This window comes from Liolophura sinensis, chromosome 9 (genome assembly GCF_032854445.1).
Source record: "Liolophura sinensis isolate JHLJ2023 chromosome 9, CUHK_Ljap_v2, whole genome shotgun sequence".
In the NCBI taxonomy this organism is placed as follows: domain Eukaryota; kingdom Metazoa; phylum Mollusca; class Polyplacophora; order Chitonida; family Chitonidae; genus Liolophura; species Liolophura sinensis.
In genome coordinates this window covers 13130589-13154682 of record NC_088303.1, presented here as the reverse complement: position 1 = coordinate 13154682, position 24094 = coordinate 13130589, and the positions used below count along the sequence as shown (strand labels likewise).

General features: G+C 39.5%; 2 protein-coding genes across 3 annotated transcripts in view; one reads left to right on the top strand and one right to left on the bottom strand.

The window, feature by feature from the left end:
- Positions 1–7107: 7107 nt before the first annotated feature.
- LOC135475325 (uncharacterized) lies at positions 7108–15881 on the bottom strand. 2 transcript variants are annotated; one of them, XM_064755175.1, is made up of 5 exons: positions 15701–15881; positions 12472–12683; positions 11796–11971; positions 10465–10600; positions 7108–7964 (listed from the first exon to the last, which is right to left on the bottom strand). In XM_064755175.1, exons 2-5 carry the CDS (start codon positions 12588–12590, stop codon positions 7682–7684), a joined length of 714 nt encoding a protein of 237 aa, XP_064611245.1. In that variant the 5' UTR covers positions 12591–12683; positions 15701–15881; the 3' UTR covers positions 7108–7681. The 2 variants fall into 2 exon arrangements, with proteins under 2 accessions (XP_064611245.1, XP_064611244.1); XM_064755174.1 differs by lacking the exon at positions 15701–15881 and having other exon boundaries at positions 12472–12819.
- Positions 15882–22967: 7086 nt separating this feature from the next.
- LOC135475615 (Y+L amino acid transporter 2-like) overlaps positions 22968–24094 on the top strand; it is a gene marked incomplete at its 5' end in the record, with an annotated part of 29358 nt that continues 28231 nt past the window's right edge. Inside the window, one exon of the mRNA XM_064755544.1 lies at positions 22968–23586. Coding sequence (XP_064611614.1) covers positions 22968–23586 — 619 coding nt within the window. The remainder of the gene's footprint in view (positions 23587–24094) is intronic.

The following is a 24094-nucleotide window of genomic DNA, read 5'->3' as shown; positions in this document are numbered from 1 at the left end:
TTTTTTGTATATGATGATGGATGGAGAGCTAACGAGAATGGGCGGGTAACTTAATTGTTAAGACAGGGATCGGAGTCTTCACGGTCGAGGTGGTTAGCGTGCCAGCGTAAATATATAAATACGGCTTCTTGCTTAAATCAGCATTACAAAAGGAGACAGCATTATAAAAAAATAAGGGCCTACCGATGAATAAACGCCTGTTTTATACAAAGCTATGCCTTCAAGGTATAGTTATTCACCGCAGATTCCTGTATACTGCTAGTAGTTCTGGGCGTGCTACACGGCGCTCCCGATCTGTAACACGCCATACTGCTATATAGCCTTGTTTTGGATTAGACTGGATCCGCACAATGTTTACAATTTATGTCACCGTCAATCAGCATATCAACAAAAAGTGATATGGTGCTGTACTATATAGGCTTAGCCTATATGTAATATTCTTCACGTAACGGACCGGCCCCCATAGCGCATTTGGTAGAGCATCCGGTTATGGAGCGGTAGATCCAGGGTCAATCCTGGATCGAGTCACACCTAAGACCTTAAAAGAGAAAGTTGTAACTTCCTCACTTGGCGTTCAACATGAAGAGGATAGTGGAACGACTGGTTATCAGTGTAATTCGGTAAGGCGCCTCAGTGAAGCAGCACAAGATAACAGGGCGGTGGAAATCCGTCCTGCAATAAGGAGGCACATTACTTGCACTCTAATGATTTCCTTCGTAGTCATATGAATGAAAAAGTGTGAGGTACGACGTTAAACCTCAAGGACTCATTCACTCACTCAACTAATGGATAAAGCTACCCTCTAGCCTATTTTGGGTCATTCTGCGAAAGAAAAAAAAGTAAGGAATCTTTCCTGTCCAAGTGAATTTTGCAGCATACACACTATGATCTGGATTTTAATTCTTAGCTATGACCAAGCCGTCAAAATAGGCTAAGAAACGTTCTATTTTGATTACTAACAGCAAAATATACTTTCCTCTGGTTCGAATATACCAGATGTTACTGGTGTAAAATGTTTTTGTCGGTAGCAAATGAAATGCTATAGACAACTTGAAGGGATTAAATAAGTGCTGATAATGTATAAATAATTAGTTAGCATCATGCAAGCAGTTGTACATTGATTTACCTATGAAACTGATTTCGTCTGATGTTAACATAGACACACTGTCCCAGCCCCGTGTGGAGTATTGCTGGGCTCCTGTTAAGGATAAGTCAAACCGAAGAATTAGCATCCTATTATATTTTAGGGTATTTCATTCAAATCTGTATCATTTATCTGTCAGTTAGACTGTATTGAGGCAAATGCATTTAAGTTAGACTGAAATGAAGGAGTCTGAATGGCTCTGATTCAATACACACTTATATTTGTTTCGACCAGACAATACTAATCTTGAAATGTGAAGTGCTTTCATAAAATACTAGCTAAAACGTTCACTATATTTTCATTTTCGCGCGTGCAGTTTAAACTAGAAAACCTGTGAGCCAATTTATTCTTGAGAACATAAAATTGTTTGCTGGATCTTATTGTCTTATTATTGATTAAAGCTAGTTTGCCCATGAAGTTATATGTGCACTTGATGATCTTCAGGGACGAATGCTAGAGATTGTAAGGCGGGTCTTGAGTCGGGTCATCCGTGGATGTAACGGGTAGTGATTTGGGACCACCATGAAAGTTGGTGCTGTTAATCATCAGCGTGGTATGAAAGCCTCACTCACATTTCAAAGTGCACATATATTGCATATAATTCCACGCCTTATGTGCTATTTGCATTGCTCTTAAAAGACCTACATGATGCAGAATACTTCTGCTAAAATAACATATTGCTTCATTATAAACCACGACAACCATCACACTTTCCCTAACACAAGCGACCTGTTTTGAATACGCTATTAAATGGTTGTTTTAATATCGGCTTTGCTATAGGCCCTAGGTCTGTCGCACAGGCATAACGCTGGTCGTAATAGCCCAAGGCGAAGCCGAGGGCCATAAAGCTCGACGAGACAGGCCGAAACACGCCGAAGCAGACCAAAGACTTGTAACAAAGCAGATGTGAAAATAACTATTTGATGGCATTTGTATAAATCACATATGCATATCTGATAAGAAAAAAATCGGAAATATAGCACGCCAATCTGTCTCATGTACACCTCTGTAACCAACTAATTATGATTATTTTGAACAACTGCGTTCGTTATTCAAACATTGTTCATCACCCTCTGTGACAGCAGCCGTTACGAACTCCTGCAGACAATGTTTGCTTTAGAGTATCCAACGCCTTTAGACGTTGACTGCTGGGCATGGAATCATGTCTTGCCCATCGCCCGCTTAGATAATAATTGCGCGTACAAAGACCGGTGTGTGAGTTGTATGACATGGGCTGCATAGAACATATTACGAGCAAATACACAGAACTGATTAATAGCTATATCTATTTATTTGACTGTACCTGTATTTACACACACTTTATCTAAAAAAATCTTTTTAATTTATTCCAGGTATTTTACTCATAAATGTACAACCTTATATTAAAACAAGAGAGTTATAAAATCAAATCAGTGAACACTGTCCTGTCAACACATTGCAGGTCTCATAAAGAAAAAACGAATTAAAGGCCAAACAAACATGGAACATTCAGGAGAAAAAACGAATTAACGGCCAAACAAACATGGAACATTCAGGAGAATGTGGGGGAGAATGTTAAGGCCATATCGAAGCGGTTGATGGCCGAGAGAGAAGGCAATGACAGTCGAGCTATATTACAAGTGACCCGAATGCAAAGACGGCATGAAGCCAGACCAGCCACTACACCATCTGAAAGATCTTCGTTTTAAGTACCGATACTTAACATACTTAACATAGCCTCTGTAAATATAAAGCTATCTCAAACTAACATTGCATCGTTTTGTTTTTATTAAGTATTTAGAATCTTGGCAAGTGAATACCGGTATATTTAACATTTGACAACATGCTGAGAAGAACTGATCACTGCAGGTTTTCACCAATCACATGTTCTGATTGATCGATTCACATGATGTCGAAACTTTGATTGGTGCACAGTAAGTAACAGTGTATAGCGTCAGTCTGATTGATGTACTTGGACTTATGTCCGGATCTTATATAATCACAACGCATAAAGTTTTAATAGAAGGAGAACTTGGAGCAGCCGAAACAAATTCCACATAAAGACACAGAGAACGTGAAGAGAGTCTGTGGGAAGAATTAACACCGAGGAGAGTTGTTTGCACAGAGGACGTGAAGACAGTGTGTGGGAAGAATTAACACCGAGGACAGTTGTCTGCACAGAGTACGTGAAGACAATCTGTGGGAAGAATTAACACTGAGGATACCTGTTTGCATAGAGAATGTGAAGACAGTCTGCGGGGATAATTAACACCAAAGACAGTTGTTTGCACACAGGACGTGAAGACAGTCTGTGGGCAGAATTAACACCGAGGGCAGTTGTCTGCACAGAGGACGTGAAGACAATCTGTGGGAAGAATTAACACTGAGGATACCTGTTTGCATAGAGAATGTGAAGACAGTCTGCGGGGATAATTAACACCGAAGACAGTTGTTTGCACACAGGACGTGAAGACAGTCTGTGGGGAGAATTAACACTGAGAACAGTAATTGTTTACATGGAGAACGTGAAGACAGTGTGTGGGAAGAAATAACACTAAGGATAGTTGTTTGCACAGAGAACGTGAAGACAGCCCATCGGAAGAATTAACGCTGAGGATAGTTGTTTGCATAGAGAACGTAAATAGACAGTCTGTGGGAAGAATTAACACTGTAGACAGGGGGGTTCGTGGAAAACGTGAAGGCAGCCTGTGGGAAGAATTACCACCGTGGACAATTGTTGCAATGGAGAATGTGAAGGCACTCTGTGGAAAGACATAAGACTGAGGGCAGCGGGTTTAATGGAGATTATGAAGTCTGTGGGGAAAATTAACACTGAGAGCAGCGGGCCTCATGCCAAAGGTGAAGGCAGTCTGTCATGTCCGTGGAAATAATGCACACTGAGGAGAGCGGGTTTAATGGAGAATGTGAAGTCTGTCAGTGGGAAGTGGGATTAATAGGAGGGAACAATTAACAATGAGGACAGTGGGCTCCATGGAGAATGTTAAGGTAGACTGTGGGAAGAATCAACACCGAGGGCAGTTGTTTGTATGAATAACGTGAGGGCAATCTGTGGGAAGAATTAAGAGGAGATCTAGCATGTTTCATATAGAATGTGAAGGCAGTCTATGGGAAGAATTAACACTTAGGAGAAGGCAGGTGGGAATAATTAAGGCTGAGGGCAGTTGTTTGTATGAATAACTTGAGGGCAATCTGTGGGAAGAATTAACAGAGGAGATCGAGCATGTTTCATATAGAATGTGAAGGCCCCTGAATTAACACTCAGGAGATCAGGTTTCATGGAGAACGTGAAGGTAATATGTGGGAAGAATTAACACTCAGGAGATCAGGTTTCATGGAGAATGTGAAGGCAAGGTCTTTAGGAAGAATTAACACTTAGGAGAGCAGGCTTCGTGGAGAACATGAAGGTAATATGTGGGAAGAATCAACACTCAGGAGATCAGGTTTCATGGAGAATGTGAAGGCAAGGTCTTTAGGAAGAATTAACACTTAGGAGAGCAGGTTTCATGGAGAACGTGAAGGTAATATGTGGGAAGAATTAATACTCAGGAGATCAGGTTTCATGGAGAATGTGAAGGCAAGGTCTTTAGGAAGAATTAACACTCAGGAGAGCAGGTTTCATGGAGAACGTGAAGGTAATATGTGGGAAGAATTAACACTCAGGAGATCAGGTTTCATGGAGAATGTGAAGGCAATGTCTTTAGGAAGAATTAATACTTAGGAGAGCAGGCTTCATGGAGAACGTGAAGGCAATCTGTGGGAAGAATTAACACTCAGGAGAGCAGGTTTTATGGAGAATGTGAAGGCAATGTCTTTAGGAAGAATTAACACTTAGGACAGCAGGCTTCATGGAGAACGTGAAGGCAAACTGTGGGAAGAATTAACACTCAGGAGAGCAGGTTTCATGGAGAATGTGAAGGCAATGTCTTTAGGAAGAATTAACACTTAGGACAGCAGGCTTCATGGAGAACGTGAAGGCAATCTATGGGAAGAATTAACACTCAGGAGAGCAGGTTTCATGGAGAATGTGAAGGTAATCTGTGAGAAGAATTTACATTTAGGAGAGCAGGTGAAGAGAATTAACACGGCGGGCAGTGGGTTCCATGGAGAACATGAAGGCATCCTTGCTCCATGTACATCATGTACACGTAGCAGAACCATACATGTACATATTATAAATTACATCCTATTTATTTGATTGATGTTGCTCAGCACATATCATGTCCAGTTCTTTATTTAAACAAATAAATCTGGAAGTCATGCCAGTGTTACGTGTGGAATGAATAAATGAATGCTCGGGGTTTAACGTCAAACTTAGCCATTTTTCAGTCATATGACGACGAGGAGTCATTAGGTGTGTGTACATATATTGTGTCTTTTTGTGGCAGGGCGAGTCCGTGCAGCCACTGAAGTATCATGCCAAAGACACCAGACAGGACACACCATCCAGTCACATTATACTGACACCAAGCCGACCAGTCATGTTTCCTTGCTCTAACCTCTCAGTGCTGAACGCCAAGCGAGGCAACAAGTACCATTTTCGAAGTCTTTGGTATGACCCGAGCCTCCCAACTTCGAGACAGATGCTCTAACCACTAGGCCACCGAAGCGGTTAGTTATGTGTGGAGGAAACTTGAGTGCCGTCGTAAACCTTTTTGGCTAGTTATTGATGAGCTTTTCCACATTTGACGCACAGATCTGAACAACACACCAATAGAAGACGAGATCTTCAACAAAAGTTAGAATGCGCAAATGGTCGCACAACTTTAACTGGAATGATTCTTTAAAAAAAATAATCCTGAGATTATGTAGTTCTTGAGAAGATTCTTGACGGGTTTTCATAAAAATCCAATGTGGACACCAAGTCATACGACACACATATGAAAAATACCATGTAATATTCAGCTGATATGGTCTGGCGATTTTCTCTGTGGCCGGCGCACAGAATTATGGCTTAATAATAACCCTGGCCATTTTAAGAGGGTATCGCCCAGAGGGTCAGTCCATCTATAATAATTTTAAAAAAATATTGAACATGTACCACAACACAGGGATAAATATAATAAAATCTGTAACTACATCCTGTAGCATACTTGTACAAGTAATGACATCTTGTAGCATCTTGTAGCATACACATAATTACATCCGTACTTGTTACATAGTTACATAGCGTACTTGCCGCGAGCGGTAGATCCAAGACTAATCCCAAGACTTTAAAACAGGAAGTTGTAACTTCCTCACTTGGCGTTAAGCATGAAGGGTATAATGTAACGACTGGTTGACCCGCATCAGTATAATGGCTTGGGTACTTGCCTACGGTAAGTCGTCTCAGTGTAGATAAAAGGGTGGTGGAAATCCGTCATCTAACAAGGAGGCACATTACATACACACCAAGGATTCCTTCGTCGTCACATGACTGAAAAATTGTTCAGTACGACGTTAAACCCCAAGCACTCACTCACTCAGTGGACTTCTCCTGCTGAGACCCCAAGTTCGAACCTTGGTGTGACCCATGTAGTGAAATCCTTCCATGAAAGAAGAGAAAGTAGTACAGAGCATCATTTTTCGCTTATACCTCCCCACACAACTAAAGGAGACACTTGGGACACACCCAGAGGTGTGTTACACGTAGCTCCATTATTAAGCTACTTATATATGCCCAAAGATAGGCTGTAGATCCAGCCATCATTATGGAATTTACATGCAAGTACTGGAGTAAAATGCATCAATCATGTTAGTTATTTGCAAACATTAAAGATAATTACAAAAATGAACAGAATTCTGGAGCAATATATTTCCTGAATCATGAACTGGTCTGCAAATTCATGACAGATTAACACTGAAATATGTAATGTAAAACTCAGAACACTGAACTGTTCTATTCTTAGGTTAAAGGTCACCAGATGATATAAGAAAATAGGCATTAATCATAATTATCAGAACAGGTTCAACACCGAGAAATGCCATTCAAAGGTTATCAACAAATAACGTCAGTTTTAGCACATTTATTCATACTTAACATACGCCTTAATCATATAATTCATTTTTAAAGAGCTTAGGTAAAAACACAAAAAGTGCATGCAACAAACTTCAAAACTTATACTGGCCCCATTTTTGTTGTTTTTTCTTTTCCTTTGATTTACTCTAGAGGCTTTGATTTTGACATGGAAGACAAACATGAGGTTCAATATGATTAAATATACACAAAATATAAATGTATAGTAATTATAAATATAATTATACCACACAATCGTCTGAATTCTCTCTGAATCCTGAATACGCCTAACTTCTTGAATCTGGTCCAACATCAAGAGGTTACTTTAAATTTTATTATCATAAGGTTATATTAGAGATAAACATCATCAACTGGCTGAAAGTCCAAGTGCAGATATTACATCGGTTAGATTAAATTAATTCAACAATGTTTCCCACAGCATCATAGGATACTATCATAACTACAAACATGTGTAGAGTTTGAAGAATTGAAACATCCCTAAGTCATCTTAAAAACACATCTACAGTATAATCTTCCTGTGCTAACTAAAGTTGTGATTTGAGGGATGTACCTGACGTTTGCTGTTTTAACATCAAGTCAAGCGCATCAACAGTATTTTTGTAAAGATCAGATTTCATATGCTGAAACATTGCTCGATCAAACACCTCTGTTCCGCAAACTTCTTGACCCAACCTGATGCTTTCTGCCAGCAGATTCTCGGCACTAGCAGACCTGTCCACCAACTTGCTGATCAATGCCTCCTCAGCTGTGAACCGTTTTCCAAACATGATTGCAGAAAGACGTGTCGGACCTGGGGGAATTTTGCACCTGTAATTTCGAGAACAAACACCATGACTTACACTTACTTCCCATTATTTTCTATTCGGGTCATCTTTATGTACAGTATATATATGTTTCTGTGAGCTCTAAAAAGTCTGTCCCTAAGTCTAACAGCTAAGTGCATGCAGATTCAGTACTCTATTCTGTGTGCATCAGTCTCACAGCTACACAGATTTGGTGCACTACTCTGTATGCATCAGTCTCATGGCTACACAGATTTGGTACACTACTATGTATGCATCAGTCTCACAGCTACACAGATTTGGTACACTACTCTGTGTGCATCAGTCTCACAGCTACGCAGATTTAGTACACTACTCTGTGTGCATCAGTTTCATGGCTACGCAGATTTAGTACACTACTCTGTGTGCATCAGTCTCACAGCTACACAGATTTAGTACACTACTATGTATGCATCAGTCTCACAGCTACACAGATTTGGTACACTACTCTGTGTGCATCAGTCTCACAGCTACACAGATTTAGTACACTACTCTGTGTGCATCAGTTTCATGGCTACGCAGATTTAGTACACTACTCTGTGTGCATCAGTCTCACAGCTACACAGATTTAGTACACTACTCTGTGTCCATCAGTCTGACAGCTACACAGATTTGGTACACTACTCTGTGTGCATCAGTCTCACAGCTACACAGATTTAGTACACTACTCTGTGTGCATCAGTCTCACAGCTACACAGATTTGGTACACTACTCTGTGTGCATCAGTCTCACAGCTACACAGATTTGGTACACTACTCTGTGTGCATCAGTCTCACAGCTACACAGATTTAGTACACTACTCTGTGTCCATCAGTCTGACAGCTACACAGATTTGGTACACTACTCTGTGTGCATCAGTCTCACAGCTACACAGATTTGGTACACTACTCTGTGTGCATCAGTTTCATGGCTACGCAGATTTAGTACACTACTCTGTGTGCATCAGTCTCACAGTTACACAGATTTAGTATACTACTCTGTGTGCATCAGTCTCACAGCTACACAGATTTAGTACACTACTCTGTGTCCATCAGTCTGACAGCTACACAGATTTGGTACACTACTCTGTGTGCATCAGTTTCATGGCTACGCAGATTTAGTACACTACTCTGTGTGCATCAGTCTGACAGCTACACAGATTTAGTACACTACTCTGTATGCATCAGTTTCACAGTTACACAGATTTAGTACACTACTCTGTGTGCATCAGTCTGACAGCTACACAGATTTAGTACACTACTCTGTGTGCATCAGTCTGACAGCTACACAGATTTAGTACACTACTCTGTATGCATCAGTTTCATGGCTACACAGATTTGGTACACTACTCTGTGTGCATCAGTCTGACAGCTACACAGATTTAGTACACTACTCTGTGTCCATCAGTCTCACAGCTACACAGATTTGGTACACTACTCTGTGTGCATCAGTTTCATGGCTACGCAGATTTAGTACACTACTCTGTGTGCATCAGTCTCGCAGCCACGCAGATTTAGTACACTACTCTGTGTGCATCAGTCTCACAGCTACACAGATTTGGTACACTACTCTGTGTGCATCAGTCTCACAGCTACACAGATTTGGTACACTACTCTGTGTGCATCAGTCTGACAGCTACACAGATTTAGTACACTACTCTGTGTGCATCAGTCTGACAGCTACACAGATTTAGTACACTACTCTGTGTGCATCAGTCTCACAGCTACACAGATTTAGTACACTACTCTGTGTGCATCAGTCTGACAGCTACACAGATTTGGTACACTACTCTGTGTGCATCAGTCTCACAGCTACACAGATTTGGTACACTACTCTGTGTGCATCAGTCTCACAGCTACACAGATTTGGTACACTACTCTGTGTGCATCAGTCTCACAGCTACACAGATTTAGTACGCTACTCTGTGTACATTCAGTTAACCAGACAGATTTGGCGTCACAACGTCCAGAGTGTCAACCAGACAGACATGCTGTCAAAATAACCCAAGTGTTAACCAACAGATATGGTGTCACTGTAAATTCAGGTGTCAACGACACATATATAATGTCACAATAAGAACCAGATATGGTGTCACAATAACCATAGTGTCAACCAAACAGATATGTGATGTCACTATAATTCTCGTGAAGATGGTGTCCCTTTGGAAGCTTACGTAACAGATTAAGTCCCGTGAAACATTTAAATATCGATTATACTACAGACATGTGCACGACATGTATACATGCCATGTATGTACCTGATTCAGGGCATTTTTAAACTCATCAAAGAATTTGTGGGTCAGGAGTTTGAGATTCCAAATAATAAAATTTTGATACTTTTGTGATATTTACCTGTATCAAAATAATAAAACAGACTACCAAAATATGGCTGAACTTTTCAACTAGATCAACCCCTGATGAAAACTGACGAGTACTTTGACAGTGGTATATTGTGACATCTGTTGTTATATTCAGTACCTACATACCTACAGGTAACACCTGACTTACTTAATCAAGTCTAACATTGCAGGTGGAAATCTTATCTTCAGGTAAATCTCGTTAAAACTCATCCATCCATGACCTGTCCTCATCACTCGCAAGTCATGAGCTAAGGCCAGCAACATGCCTCCTGCAAACGCATGACCTGTCAACATTTGTGAAGCACATCATTTCCACATATCTAACAGAATTCCCCAAGGGTATTTGCAAGAAGATATAACAACATAGTGATGTACTCCTTCATCCTGCTAACAGGGTCAATCTGTAGAGTTTAACTTGAAGCATATAGGTCTAATAATAAAAAACATATATATTTACTAGAGTATTTATTTGATTAATATTAAACATTTTCCTCCAGAGTTTTCAACTTGACAGCAGAGAGACTTATGGGTGGAGGAAATTGGACTGCCTGATGTAATCACCAACACAGTCTGGACACAACCCTCTAGCCTGCGTCTTATTCGTGGTGTCATGTGTCTAAGGCCAGTATCGTATATGTGGCGTCATGGGTCAAGGGCCTGTACTGTATATGTGGCGTCATGTGTCAAGGGCCTGTATTGTATATTTGGCATCATGGGTCAAGGGCCTGTATCGTATATGTGACGTCATGGGTCAAGGGCCAGTACAGTATGTGTGACGTCATGTGTCAAGAGCCAGTATCGTATATGTGGCGTTATGTGTCAAGGGCCTGCATCGAATATGTGAAGTCATGTATCAAGGGCCTGTATTGTATATGTGGCATCATGTGTCAAGGGCCTGTATTGTATATGTGGCGTTATGTGTTAAGGGCCTGTATTGTATATGTGGCGTTATGTGTCAAGGGTCTGTACTGTATATGTGGTGTCATGTATCAAAGGTCTGTATCGTATATGTGGTGTCATGTATCAAGGGCATGTATCGTATGTGTGACGTCATGGGTCAAGGACCAGTATCGTATATTTGGCGTCGTGTGTCAAGGGCCTGTATCGTATATATGGCGTTATGGGTCGTATATGGGTCATATATGTGGTGTCGTATATGTGGTGTCATGTATCAAGGGCATGTATCGTATGTGTGATGTCATGGGTCAAGGACCAGTACTCTATATGTGGTGTCATGTGTCAAGGGCCTGTATCCTATATCTTCAAAATCTGTAGGTTGGTACTCAAAACCAATGTGCTGTGTGCTTGTAAGAAAAATTTGTGTGATGGTACTCAAAATCAGTGTGTAAATACGCACAATCTGTGTATTGGTACATGCATCAATCTGTGTGTTAACTCCAAATATTGGCTGTGTGTTGATACTCAAAATCTCTGTAATTCTCAGAATTTTTTTCTATTATTAATAGTTATCAGGCTTACCATTAATTGCTGCAATGGTGAGAATAGGAAAAACCAGCAAGCGCTTTAATGTAGCTACCAGAATCTTGCCAAATTCCGGATATTTATCTGGGTTTGTGCCATAGAAACTCAAATCTATTCCATTACTGTAGAATCGACCCTTTCCTGTCGTGATTACAACTTGAATACTAGGGTTTCTGAAACAATTACAAACAGATTTCATATTTAAAATTTCACAGGCTCATCTGTCAAGAAAATATACACGCTTATATTTGTCTGGGTATCATGTTTTACATTTGTGAAATAGAAGCAGGGTGTAAAATACAATTTGAAGTGTAAAATACAATTTTCGGTGCACAATACAATCATGGGTGCAAAATACAATCAGGAGTGCAAAGTACAAACAGGTTTAAAATATGAGGGATGTAAAATATGAGGGAAAGAAAATACAATGAGGGCTGTAAAATACAATCAGGGAAAGAAAAACACAATCAGAAAAAGAAAACACAATTCGGGAAAGAAGACACAATCAGGGATGTAAAAATACAATCAGGGATGTTAAAATACAATGAGGGGAAAAATAAAATAAGGGATGTAACATACATGTACAATAAAAAAATCTTATCACTTTTACATGTATATGCAGTCATGAGTTCTGCTGTATTAAGTTAAAGTTCATATCATTTCTAAACCTCACCTTTCAATTTGATCCAAAGCATTGTTCAGCTGATTAAGAAACTCCACATTCAATTTATTCTCTCCTCTGTTCATTGAAATAATGGCAATTGTGTTGTTCTGACAAAATCTAAGATCCATGCTGTTTCAAAAGATAGTTTATAAGTACACCATAAGGCATGGACTTTCTTGTTTTTCTCTTGTACATCCACATCAAAACAATGCTCAGGTAGTCTGAAAAAAGAAAAGAAATGAAAACAGAACTATACATGTAACTGATTTGGAAGGGTTTTAAAAGCTATTCCATAGGTTTAGCCTGATCTCTGCACTATCTCCCTCTTGTTAAATCATACAATACATATACACGAAGCTACCAACTGTTCTGCCACTGAAAGACTTCTTAAATGTTCTGGCACTGACTGACCCCTCTACTGTTCTGGTACTGACTGGATCCTCAACTGTTCTGGCCCTGACTGACTCCTCAACTGTTCTGGTCCTAACTGACTCCTCAACTGCTCTGGCCCTGACTTTCACATCAACTGTTCAGAAATACCCTGACTGACCCCTCAACTGTTTCAGACCCTGACTGACCCTCAAATGTTCAGACCCTGACTGACCCTCAAATGTTCAGACGCTGACTTGCTCCTAACCTGCCCAGACCCTGACAGGCTGTTCAAAGCCTGAGTGGACCCTCACTGTTTCCTCAACTGTGCAAATCCTGACTGGCCCCTTGACTAACCCCTCAACTGTTCAGACCCTGACTGACCCTTCAATGGTTCAGACCCTGACTGATCTCGCAGCTGTTTCAACCCTGACTGGATCCTCAACTGTTCAGACATACCCGGACGGGCCCCTCAACTGTTCAAAGCCTTACTGACCCATCAACTGTTCATACCCTGACTGACCCTTCAATGGTTCAGACCCTGACTGATCTCGCAGCTGTTCCAACCCTGACAGGATCTCAACTGTTCTGGCCCTGACAGGCTCCTCAACAGTTCCAAACAAAAGTGGCTCCTGGTTATTCTTGAACTTTCTCACAAACATCATATTTGTGGCAGGCAAGTGGTCACAAGAAAAACAGTATTTCAAAAGTTTTAATGTGAACTATATATACTGCACTGCAGTTAGTAACATATTCAGATGTATTACAAGCCAGGTGACACTACATGTAGGCCTACAGGTAAATGTAAAAGGTAATTTACTGTTACCTGCAGACCATTCGTTTGTTTCATTGAAGAATTTCAGATCATACATATAGTGTCCTTGTAAAAGGCCAGACCCAATGTCAACATATTTATATTGTGCTGCCTCAATGGAACACCATGCCAAAGGCACCATAACTCGGCCGGCCAGTACTTGGCCTGTTCCTCTCAGGCTGACTGCCAAGCAAGGTAGTGCCAATGTTAAAGTATTATGTATGACTCTGAATGAACCAAAGATTTACTGTTTATACAGAAGACAGGCGCAGACCATATCATACGATGGAATTATTACATATGTGAACTGGGGTAGGTGACATATAATAGTCAATAATGCTTCAATCTTGATCAAGGCATTAATTCTGCATCGGTGGACATAGAATATCAATATATTACATGATTTTCAGTGGTTTTATTTATTTGATTGATGTTTTACGCTGTACTCGAGAATACTTAACTTATACGGCAGCAGCTAGCATTATGGTGATAGGAAACTAGGCAGAGCCCAAGGGAAACCCATTACCATCTGCAGGTTGTTCGCAGGCCTTCATTTGTATGGCCAGAGAATAAATAAATAAATGAAATCCTGACCTGAATGTACAGCTATCATTCAATGTTAATATCTGGAATACAAATTTTCAGATATCAATAAAAGTACATCAACTGAAATTTAAAAATCTGCAAAACTGAATTCATAAAATAACAATCAAAAAAAAAAATAGAAAATCCATGATTAAATGTGTCATACTGCATAACACATTTACTCTATTCATAGGTAGTATTTGTACTGCAAAATCTGAGTGTCAACATTCTAAAATGTCCCTTCACATAATAACTGTCTGCTAGTTGTACTACAATTTTATATATCGACTTTTTAAAAGATTGTTTAAACTTTCTGTATAAATGCTTTCCTTCCTCAACTGTCAAATTTTATTGTGAATGTAATATTAAAGTTATATATAAAATTTCTGTTAAGAGAGCACACATACACATATCTTTCACTCAATACGAAGACATCCTCAGAGATTTATTTAAAAGGAGTGTGCCAGCTGTTGTCCTGACAGTGACATGAGTGAGTAATGAAGCAACAGGTTTCAATGATTTCTACTGGATATGTGTTGAGGATGGCGTGATTGAATAGAGGTGTGAGGAGGGCTCAGTTCCCCCAATTCCCAGAAAGTAGCATTTCCGTTGAGAACTAGAGCTACAACCCCAAACACACCTCTATTTGAGAGCACCCGGATTAGCTCAGAGGTAATGCCTTTGATGTATGAAAATGCAATAGAAGAGTAAGTTTTATATTTATTTATTTGATTGGTGTTTTATGCCATACTCAAGAATACTTCACTTATACGACAACGGCCAGCATTATGGTGGGAGGAAACCGGAAACAGCCCACAGGAAACCCACGACCATCCACAGGTTGCTGAGAGGCCTTCTCACATACAGCTGGAGGGGAAGCCAGCATGAGCTGGACTTGAACTCACGGCGACCGCATTGATGAGAGACCCCTGGGTCATTACGCTGTGCTAGCATAGTAACCAACTGAGCCATGGAGGCCCCTAGATAAGTTTTAGTAATACTTTTGATAATATAGCATAATAATATTCTTACATGTCAGTATTTCCTCATAAAAATATATGGTACACTAAATATCAAAAGCTAGCCATATCTAACTTGGCTTTATTGTCCTGTTTCAGTTCAATCGGTATACTAAAGAAATTAATAAATAAAAAATAGTTTTTTTGGTTACAAATTCTGTTTTGCAGATTTTCAAACTTCAACTTTATTGATAGGTGAAGACATAATTGGTATTCCAGATATTAACAGAAAACAGAAGTTCAACCACTAGGTCAAGATTTTCATACGACCTTGTCAGATGTTGTCTTGTTGATGTTGTTGCACTGGTTCAAAATCGTAAGAGACAAATATATCTTGTAAATGTTAGAAGACTAAAAGCACAGAAAATTGAGTGAATCATAAAAAAAAAGCACTCGTGAATCGTTAGCCTAGGTGCATGTTATTCTGAAAAGACAGTTCACTCTGTACAACCAGATGAATTGAACAATTGGACCAGTTGACTCTGTACGACTGGACAGCTCTCTCCTGATACTTTACAACTTGTACACCTCGCTTCCCAGTCTGAAGGTTCGAAATGTTAACTGCAATAAAAACAACATTTATGTGATCAGAAACTAGGTTCTTACGGAACCTGTCCCCTATGTGTCAAAGCGGGCTGTCACACTGCAGGCACGTGACTGGAGGCCAGCAAGCCACACTGCCCACAGTGACAAAACGTTGGGCCCCCTACCCATTTCAACCACCAGAGGGCGTATTTTCTTCTGAATATTCATGTCTATTCGTCACTAAATCCTGTGTAAACACACTCACGGCGGTTATAAATGGGTCACATGTGGTAATGATACATGACATAACACAAGCCTTTTTGTTTTAAAAGAAGGCTCTTCCTTGAACAGATTATATGTATTTCTATGAAGCTTGATGGGTTTTTGGATAAGGCACATCTTACAAACCAAGATGCACGATCAACATAAAATGAAATATTGTAGCTGTCTTGTAGCGTACAGGAGATCGTCAGACATATGTGTACATTTACTTGTGAAAGGCCGGCACGGATAGTAATGCATGTAAATGTAGGGCGTAGTCGTTTAGCTTGGCAACATTTTAACAGCTGTATCTCTTCAAGTCGACATGAAAAGAAGTATTTAAGATCTAAACTAACAAGGTCATAAAGCCCATTTTAAATTGTATCTACATTTCATATATTTTCCCGTCCCCAGTCAATAAATAATTAATCCTTTTTCTGTTTCTTGCTTTGTTCATTTTGTCATTTTCTTTATTTTTGGTTTATTTTTATTTCCCGTGGGTGTACCAGTGGGATGACTCTCACAACAGACCGAATTGGGGTCACTGAAAGCGATTTATCTCATTGGTGTTTAACGCTGCACTCAAAAATATTTCATTCGTACAATACTGGCCAGCATTATGGCGGGAGGTAAGCGAAGGGAGAACGGGGGAAGCCTACGAACATCCACATGTGGATGACAGACTTCCCCACGTACGAGCGGAGAGGATGCCGATAGCATGAGCTGGACTTCAACTCACGGCAACCGTTATATACATTTATGCATGTATATATGTTAGTATGTCAGTTACATAATCAATTTGGTGAAATCGAGATGGCCAATTGAGGTTCAACGGTATCATCGTGAAGCTCTATTATTCAGCTTTTCATTTTGTCCTGAATAAGCTCAAATACGTTGTTGAAGTAAATCCCTATCCATTCCGTTTTCTCTTAAATGTGGTGCTGAAAAAAAGAGAGAAACGCATGGGCGTTTATGTTTAATTTTTCGTTCAAACATTAAAAAAAACCTGTTAAAATCCTGTTAATTCATCATCCACGTCAAACGTCATCATAATGCATATAAATTATGCATCATATATAAATATTGTGTTCCAAACTTTGTTTATTTGACTGATATTATTTAACGTGAGCAATCATTTTCCGTTAATATAACGACGATCAGATTTTTGGAGGAAACCGGAGCGTTGAGACTAAACCACCGACAATTGCCAGGTACCTGTGAATCCGCCTGACTTATAGCCACACTCGAATAGCGAGAATTGAATTTAAACAGGCAACCTCATTGGTTAAGAGCATGACTTTATCGTCGGGCGAGAGCTGGAACAAAGACAGATCTACGTTATATCTTAATATATCTTAATATATGTGTGTAAGCAGCATACAACGAAACTGGGGGGCCTCCGTGGCTCAGTCGGTTAGCGCGCTAGCGCAGCGTAATGACCCAGGAGCCTCTCACCAATGCGGTCGCTGTGAGTTCAAGTCCAGCTCATGCTGGCTTCCTCTCCGGCCGTAAGTGGGAAGGTCTGACAGCAATCTGCGGATGGTCGTGGGTTTCCCCCGGGCTCTGCCCGGTTTCCACCCACCATAATGCTGGCCGCCGTCGTATAAGTGAAATATTCTTGAGTACGGCGTACAACACCAATCAAATAAATAAATAAATAAATACAACGAAACTGAAATTATGTACATAGTATATCCAAAGCATCATCAAAAGGCGACAATAAACAAAACTGAAATCATATACGTGGGACAGCCAAAACATCATAAGATAACATTTATTTATTTATTTGATTGGTGTTTTACGCCGTACTCAAGAATATTTCACTTATACGACGGCGGCCGGCATTATGGTGGGAGGAAACCGGGCAGAGCCCGGGGAAAACCCACGGCCATTTGCACGTTGCTGACAGACCTTCCCACGTACGGCCCGGAGAGGAAACCAGCATGAGTAATAAGATAACAATTAACAAAATTGAAATTATGTACATGGTACATCCCAAAGCTCATCATTAGGTAACAAGATAAAAAGAAATGAAAGTATACATGCATGGTACATCCAAAAATCTTCATATGTTATTTATGTACTTAACATATTTATCATGAGCGATCGCATTGATGAGAGGCTCCTGTGTCATTGCTCTGCGCCAGCGCGCTAACCCCCACCCAGGCCACGGAGGCGCCAAGCTTCCTTGAAACATTCCTGAAAATCCGGTGTTGCATTTGTTATACATGTGCATGTATATGGAACGTCGGCTCGAGGCGTTGGTTGAGTCGCCTGTTGATCAGGAGGACACGGATGTTTTCAACATACCCTCTGCCTATACATGGTCCCCAATGTCTCTCCCGACAGAATAGATCGAAGAAATGGGGATATTCATTGAAATTGGTTGGTTAATGCACTATGTTTTGCTTGTGCAAATCTGAATATTATAACACATTTACGAAAGACAGATTTTCGTCACCGACTCAGTTACACTGGCCTATGGACTTGTGCACAGACAGTACTATAGCCATTTTTTTTTATCAAGGAATAATTACGGCGTCACTCGAGGCAATAGGTTCTTGTCGTCGAATCGGGACTTTTGGACTTTACCAGTATGAATTAGAAAAATTGTTCTAATTTCATTTTCCATGCATTAATGTGAACTTCAAACACATCAATGTGTAGAGCTTATGTCGTTACTTATAACTGGCTAAAAGCAATTATGGTAGCGAGTATTACTGATTTTACAGGAAGCTGAAAATAGGCGAATCTCTAAAAGAAATGGACAATACTTTATAATAGTTGCAGGCTAGGCATCGTGGTTATGCATGTCTTGGTGTGTCTTGGTGTGTCTTGGTGTGTTTGGCATGCGCTCTGGTGTGAGACATCAAAACTGCACGCAGTCAAATGTCCATAACATGGGTAAAGGATTTACATTAATGTATTAAATTAATCCTTGCAGTGCATGAGACCTTTCCCCTAAATCTTCTCCATTCGATTTATAACTTAGCATATGTTGTGTTTTAGCATCTCCGCAAGGTTTTCACCTATTTGCATGGGTATAAGCATCCGCCAGGAGCATCATTATTGTAAAGCACAATACTTAGTTTATAAAATACCGCTTAAATTATGATTTTTTTTATAATACAATATCAGTTGTTGTCTGTTCGCATACTCTTGGCTGCATGATACAAAATGGTCGCATGTGGCCGAGTCGATCAAATCGGCCCGACTCATTTTTTTATTCGTGAAAAATGTGAGAATTTCTTTCATCAGGATACAAACATTGCCGGACACAAACCTCTTCACTGCTCCGATTTACCGAAATTAGGTTCATTATTACAGGTTTATTCTCACCGGAGGCAGGAAAAAATTCATTGCATCCACACCACATTCTCCTTGACGTCATGAAGATAGGTTCTAAAAATTTAACAACGGCATCGTTTCCAACCTGTTTTTCAGCCGATAGTCCCAGATCCGTTGGATCTACCGTTTAACACAACTAGTCATACAGTGTGTCTCAGAACTGCTCTTGTGGCTAACACCCTATAACCCTGCAATTGCACCGCACAATAACCAGATCCATGAGATCTATATTTATTTAAGCTATAGGTGTTAATGGTAAAATTATTCCAGTGTAAAGATGTAATAAAAATTAAAAAAAAAAAACAAACAAACCAAAAAAAAAACAGAGCTTTTCTGTTAACTATATTTATATGTATACATGTGATATTCTATAGATAATAGTTCACGGTCACATTTATATCTCCACACAAAACTATACACACACATTCAGAGAATTCTCTCCTCCCCCCCCCCCCCCCCACCCCCTTTCAGACTGTACAACACGCTGTGATTGACACTCGCCTATAACATGATAACTAGCTCAGGAAATGATTATCTCTTCTCATTTACACATCTGGACATTTGACCTTTGTGTAATTCGACACCGGTGTCAAATGCTTTTTTAATCCAGGGAATAGTATCTTTGTGTATATGTATATGTATACATTATGGGCGTCGTTGTCACATGATACATATATGTGTGGGTGTCGAGTGAGTATCCGGGCTGTTGCTATAGTACATCGTACATGTGGCACACGCAGTTTATTGGAACAATGATAGGCCTATAGACATAATGATGTGGAGATATACTTCAGCAGAAATTGAAATGAACAAGGCACTTGTGCCAATGCAAACAACTATAACTTGCATGAAAAGCATTCAAATAAATAATAAATAACAAAAAAAAAGACTTCGGTCTGCGTTTGAGGAAGATTTAAGCTTAAAATCTGAAATAACTATTTACCAAGGCCAAATTTAGTTGGAGCTCTATGGAGGTATTCCTTTCACCAAAAATATTATAAGATAACCGATGAAAATGTTGTAATCAATTTTTGGTCAGTTTGGGCCAACTGACTCAAAAATCTATACAGTTGTGCTAAGCCGACTACGGAAGTTGAGTCATATGACCAGATCAGTTGAGTCATGAACCATCCGTGTGAGTTTTCCGGCTAACCAAGCGAGTCATAATATAACCAGATGAGTTTCTTGACTCAGCTGATCTGGTCATATGACTCAGTTTTCTGAGCTGAATTAGCTGAATTGTATAACTTGATGTACATGTACACCAAAAGCCCTAACTTTATATAAAACCTGTGTATAGTAAATACAGAAAGAAAAAACAACGGAGGGTTAAACATCCAATCATGATGGCATGAAGTTTAAAGAACATTTTAAAGACATAAAAAACACATATATACATGTATATTGTAAAACCACAAGTGTATAGTTGATATGATAACTGCACTGTTGATATGATAACTGCACGGTTGATATGATAACTGCACAGTTATGCCAACAAACAATCATATACATGGTCTCAAACTATATGGTGCACAAAATGTTGTTACAGGGTAGATCTATATATATATGGATTACTGGGGTGCATCAAGGTTGAGATCGTTGTCAGCTTTGGGGATTAAAAACCCTTAGTTTCTGTTGATCTGTGCAGGTTTGGATTCAATTTGCTGGGTATTAATAACTTCCATTAGTTCATAATTGTCGGGTTGATGGTTATGTTACTTTTTATGGCTTTCCCTATGTCTCAGTGTAGTTTGTGATAGGATAAGCTAGCACATATTCAGAGATCATTGCTGACTTTATATCTTTGGACTGGGTATAGACCTGTGTTCTTTAAACCGCTTGTTTAGTTCACATATCCACTGTTCTTGTAACTCCAATACAGAGATGTACGCATCAGGGCTATCAGAATCTGTAGGCAGCAAATCAACATTGACCCTTTACGACATTTTATAAAGCGAGTATATAAACAGATTTGGACATGTACCCTAAATATTGTTGTTAAATATTATATATTTCTATATTATTCTTTTATTTTATGAATTATTTTCTGGGGATAATACAAAACGTATACTGTGATTTATCGGAAATTCAAGCACTATAATGTAACAGATTTACGTGTATATAGCGTGATTGTGAAGTTATACTTTTTCCTATGTTGTTTGTTATGCATAATTAGGCTCTGTTGCATACAAGTCTAATTTCCTGTTCGATTTCTGTTTCACCAGTCAATAACTGAGGGCTGCTAAACTATATGTGTGTCCATATCCATGAAGGTGTGACTATCAACTGTACCACTTTGAAAAGTCTCAAATAAAGTCATATGATCTTTGTGACTATATATTAACTGTACCATTTTGAAAAGTCTCAAGAAAGCATTAATAGATTAAATGTAACCATGATGATATATTAGCCGAATTTTCGTATACATATAGATACATATAGATAGTCGTCAGATGAATTGAAAATTCTTGAGTATTTTCGAAATCGTTAAATAGCAATCAGTCAACAAACCAACCAAACAACCTTGCGATTATCCAAACAACCAACCGAGCAACTATTCAATTAACCAACCAACCAAACAACCAAAACACCATGCAATTAAGCAACCAACCAAGTAAACATTAATGATGACTGGAGGTTCCAGTTTGTGTTCTAACTATGAACATGTAACTTAGCAGTGCGCATGCTCATTATATTTTATGTGCATGGCTATAATATGATGCAAAGGCGTAATGTTCATTTCATTTTGATCTTATTCATATAGTCGCATTATGTATAAGAAAAGATACTTGATCATAACTGCAATTCTTTATTGAACCGACATACATAACTATAATTAGTATATAAAAAATATAAAAGAGAAAACATAGCATGAACATATTTATTTTGATCTCTGGATTTAACAGATGCAATTGTGATTATATAAGTTGTTAATTACTGTAATGGATGTGTTGGGGAAAAAATGACAAAAAAACTTCCTCTATCTTTAAACTGGATTTTCGAGCTTTCCAACAAATGGTTGTTTGTCTGAAATAAAGTAAGTATTCTCGTGCAAAACAAATGTGTCAGGCTTTACCAGCTCACGTGAATTTCAAATATGACGCGTAACACGTCATCAAGCCACGTGTCTGAGTTCGCGCGATCTGGTTCTCACAACATACGGCAGTTTAATGCAGCTTGTGAACTGTGATGGAGAGGTAGGTACATCGGCGGGAATCCGAATTTTTACTTTATTCGTTAATAGCACATGAAAGACTTCAGAGGCAACTTTTTTGAAATGGTTAGGCTGTGTGTGACACGGAACTAGCAGTTGTCAGCGACAATATTATATAGAGCACCACGTTGTAAGCACGTGCGTTCGATTTCAGTGATTGTGTGTGGCTGAGTTGGTTACATCTATTTTTTGTAGTTTGCAGTCATGCGGCGTACGAAGATAAACACATACTGACCGAATTGTTTATTAGGTAACTTTGCTAAACTGGTGAAGGCATTGATCTGTGAGAAAAGTGATCGTTTGTTGCTGTGTTAACCGAGTTGTCAGCTGTTGATGTTTTTTTGTTCGCAGGTTTTACTGACTTACTGTTATTGTCAAGTGGATTAACGAGCATGAGTACAACAACGACACACGTGGAACGTGCAGCTGGGATGTAGCGGATTGCATCAGCACGACTGTACAACAAAACAAAGCCGCCAAACAAACACTGACTCGACTCTGTGTAAACGTGATTTATGATATTCTGAGGTGTAATATTTGGAGTGGAAATGGAGAGGACAAGAAGAACGATTCGGTTGTAAAACTGAAAAAAGAGTTGGGACTGCTCAATGGTGTGGCCATTATAGTAGGGGTGATCGTGGGAAGTGGAATATTCGTCTCCCCAAAGGGTGTGCTGTTAGAAGCAGGATCTGTTGGACTTTCTATCATAGTCTGGTGCCTCTGTGGCTTTATTTCATTGATTGGAGCGATATGTTATGCGGAACTAGGCACGTGTATTCTGAAATCAGGTGCAGACTATGCCTACATAACGGAATCTCTGGGGCCCTTGCCAGCCTTTTTGTATCTGTGGGTAGCTCTCATCGTCATCATTCCCACTGGCAATGCCATCACAGCCTTGACGTTTGCAAATTACATACTGCAACCGGTTTACCCAGACTGTAGTGGAGCACCGGATATTGCTGTCCAGCTCCTAGCAGCACTGTGTATCAGTAAGTATGTTATACCATCAGTCCCTAAACATTTGTCACTGAACTTTTTTCTTTTTTTTTTTTGATGGGAACAGGGGGAGAGGGAGTTAGGAGAGGTAGGATTAGGTAGGGTTTTTTTGGAGTTTTTGAATGTGACCTAGCAAAAAAAAAAAAAAAAAAAATGAAAGGAAACGAATGAGGAAAAAAAAAAATGGAATAAAAAGGTTTCAAGCTGATAAACAGTGCCATTTTTAAATGTAGATACCATCATAACCCACAGTTATGTACTTTCTTTGAAATTCTCCCTTTTCTGCCGTTGAAGTTTTGGTCTTGACCTCATTTATTGTCTTGCACATCAGAATCTGCCCTGCTCATGAGATATCACATCAGCTGGTCAACGCACCAGTAATGATACGAAGGCTCAGACCTGAAATAGGACTCGACTGCCCTATTTAGCCTAGTATTTAAATTACAGACATAGGTATATTTGGCCCAAAATCTAACTGATACCTGTACATTTGGCCTAATA

Coding starts and splice junctions, on each gene's coding strand:
- LOC135475325 (XM_064755175.1), bottom strand. CDS start 12,590: ATGGATCTTAGATTTTGTCAGAACAACACAATTGCCATTATTTCAATG. Junction 11,972..12,471: donor GCTTTGGATCAAATTGAAAG/GTGAGGTTTAGA, acceptor TAATTGTTTCAG/AAACCCTAGTATTCAAGTTG. Junction 7,965..10,464: donor GCAATGTTAGACTTGATTAA/GTAAGTCAGGTG, acceptor TCGAAATTACAG/GTGCAAAATTCCCCCAGGTC.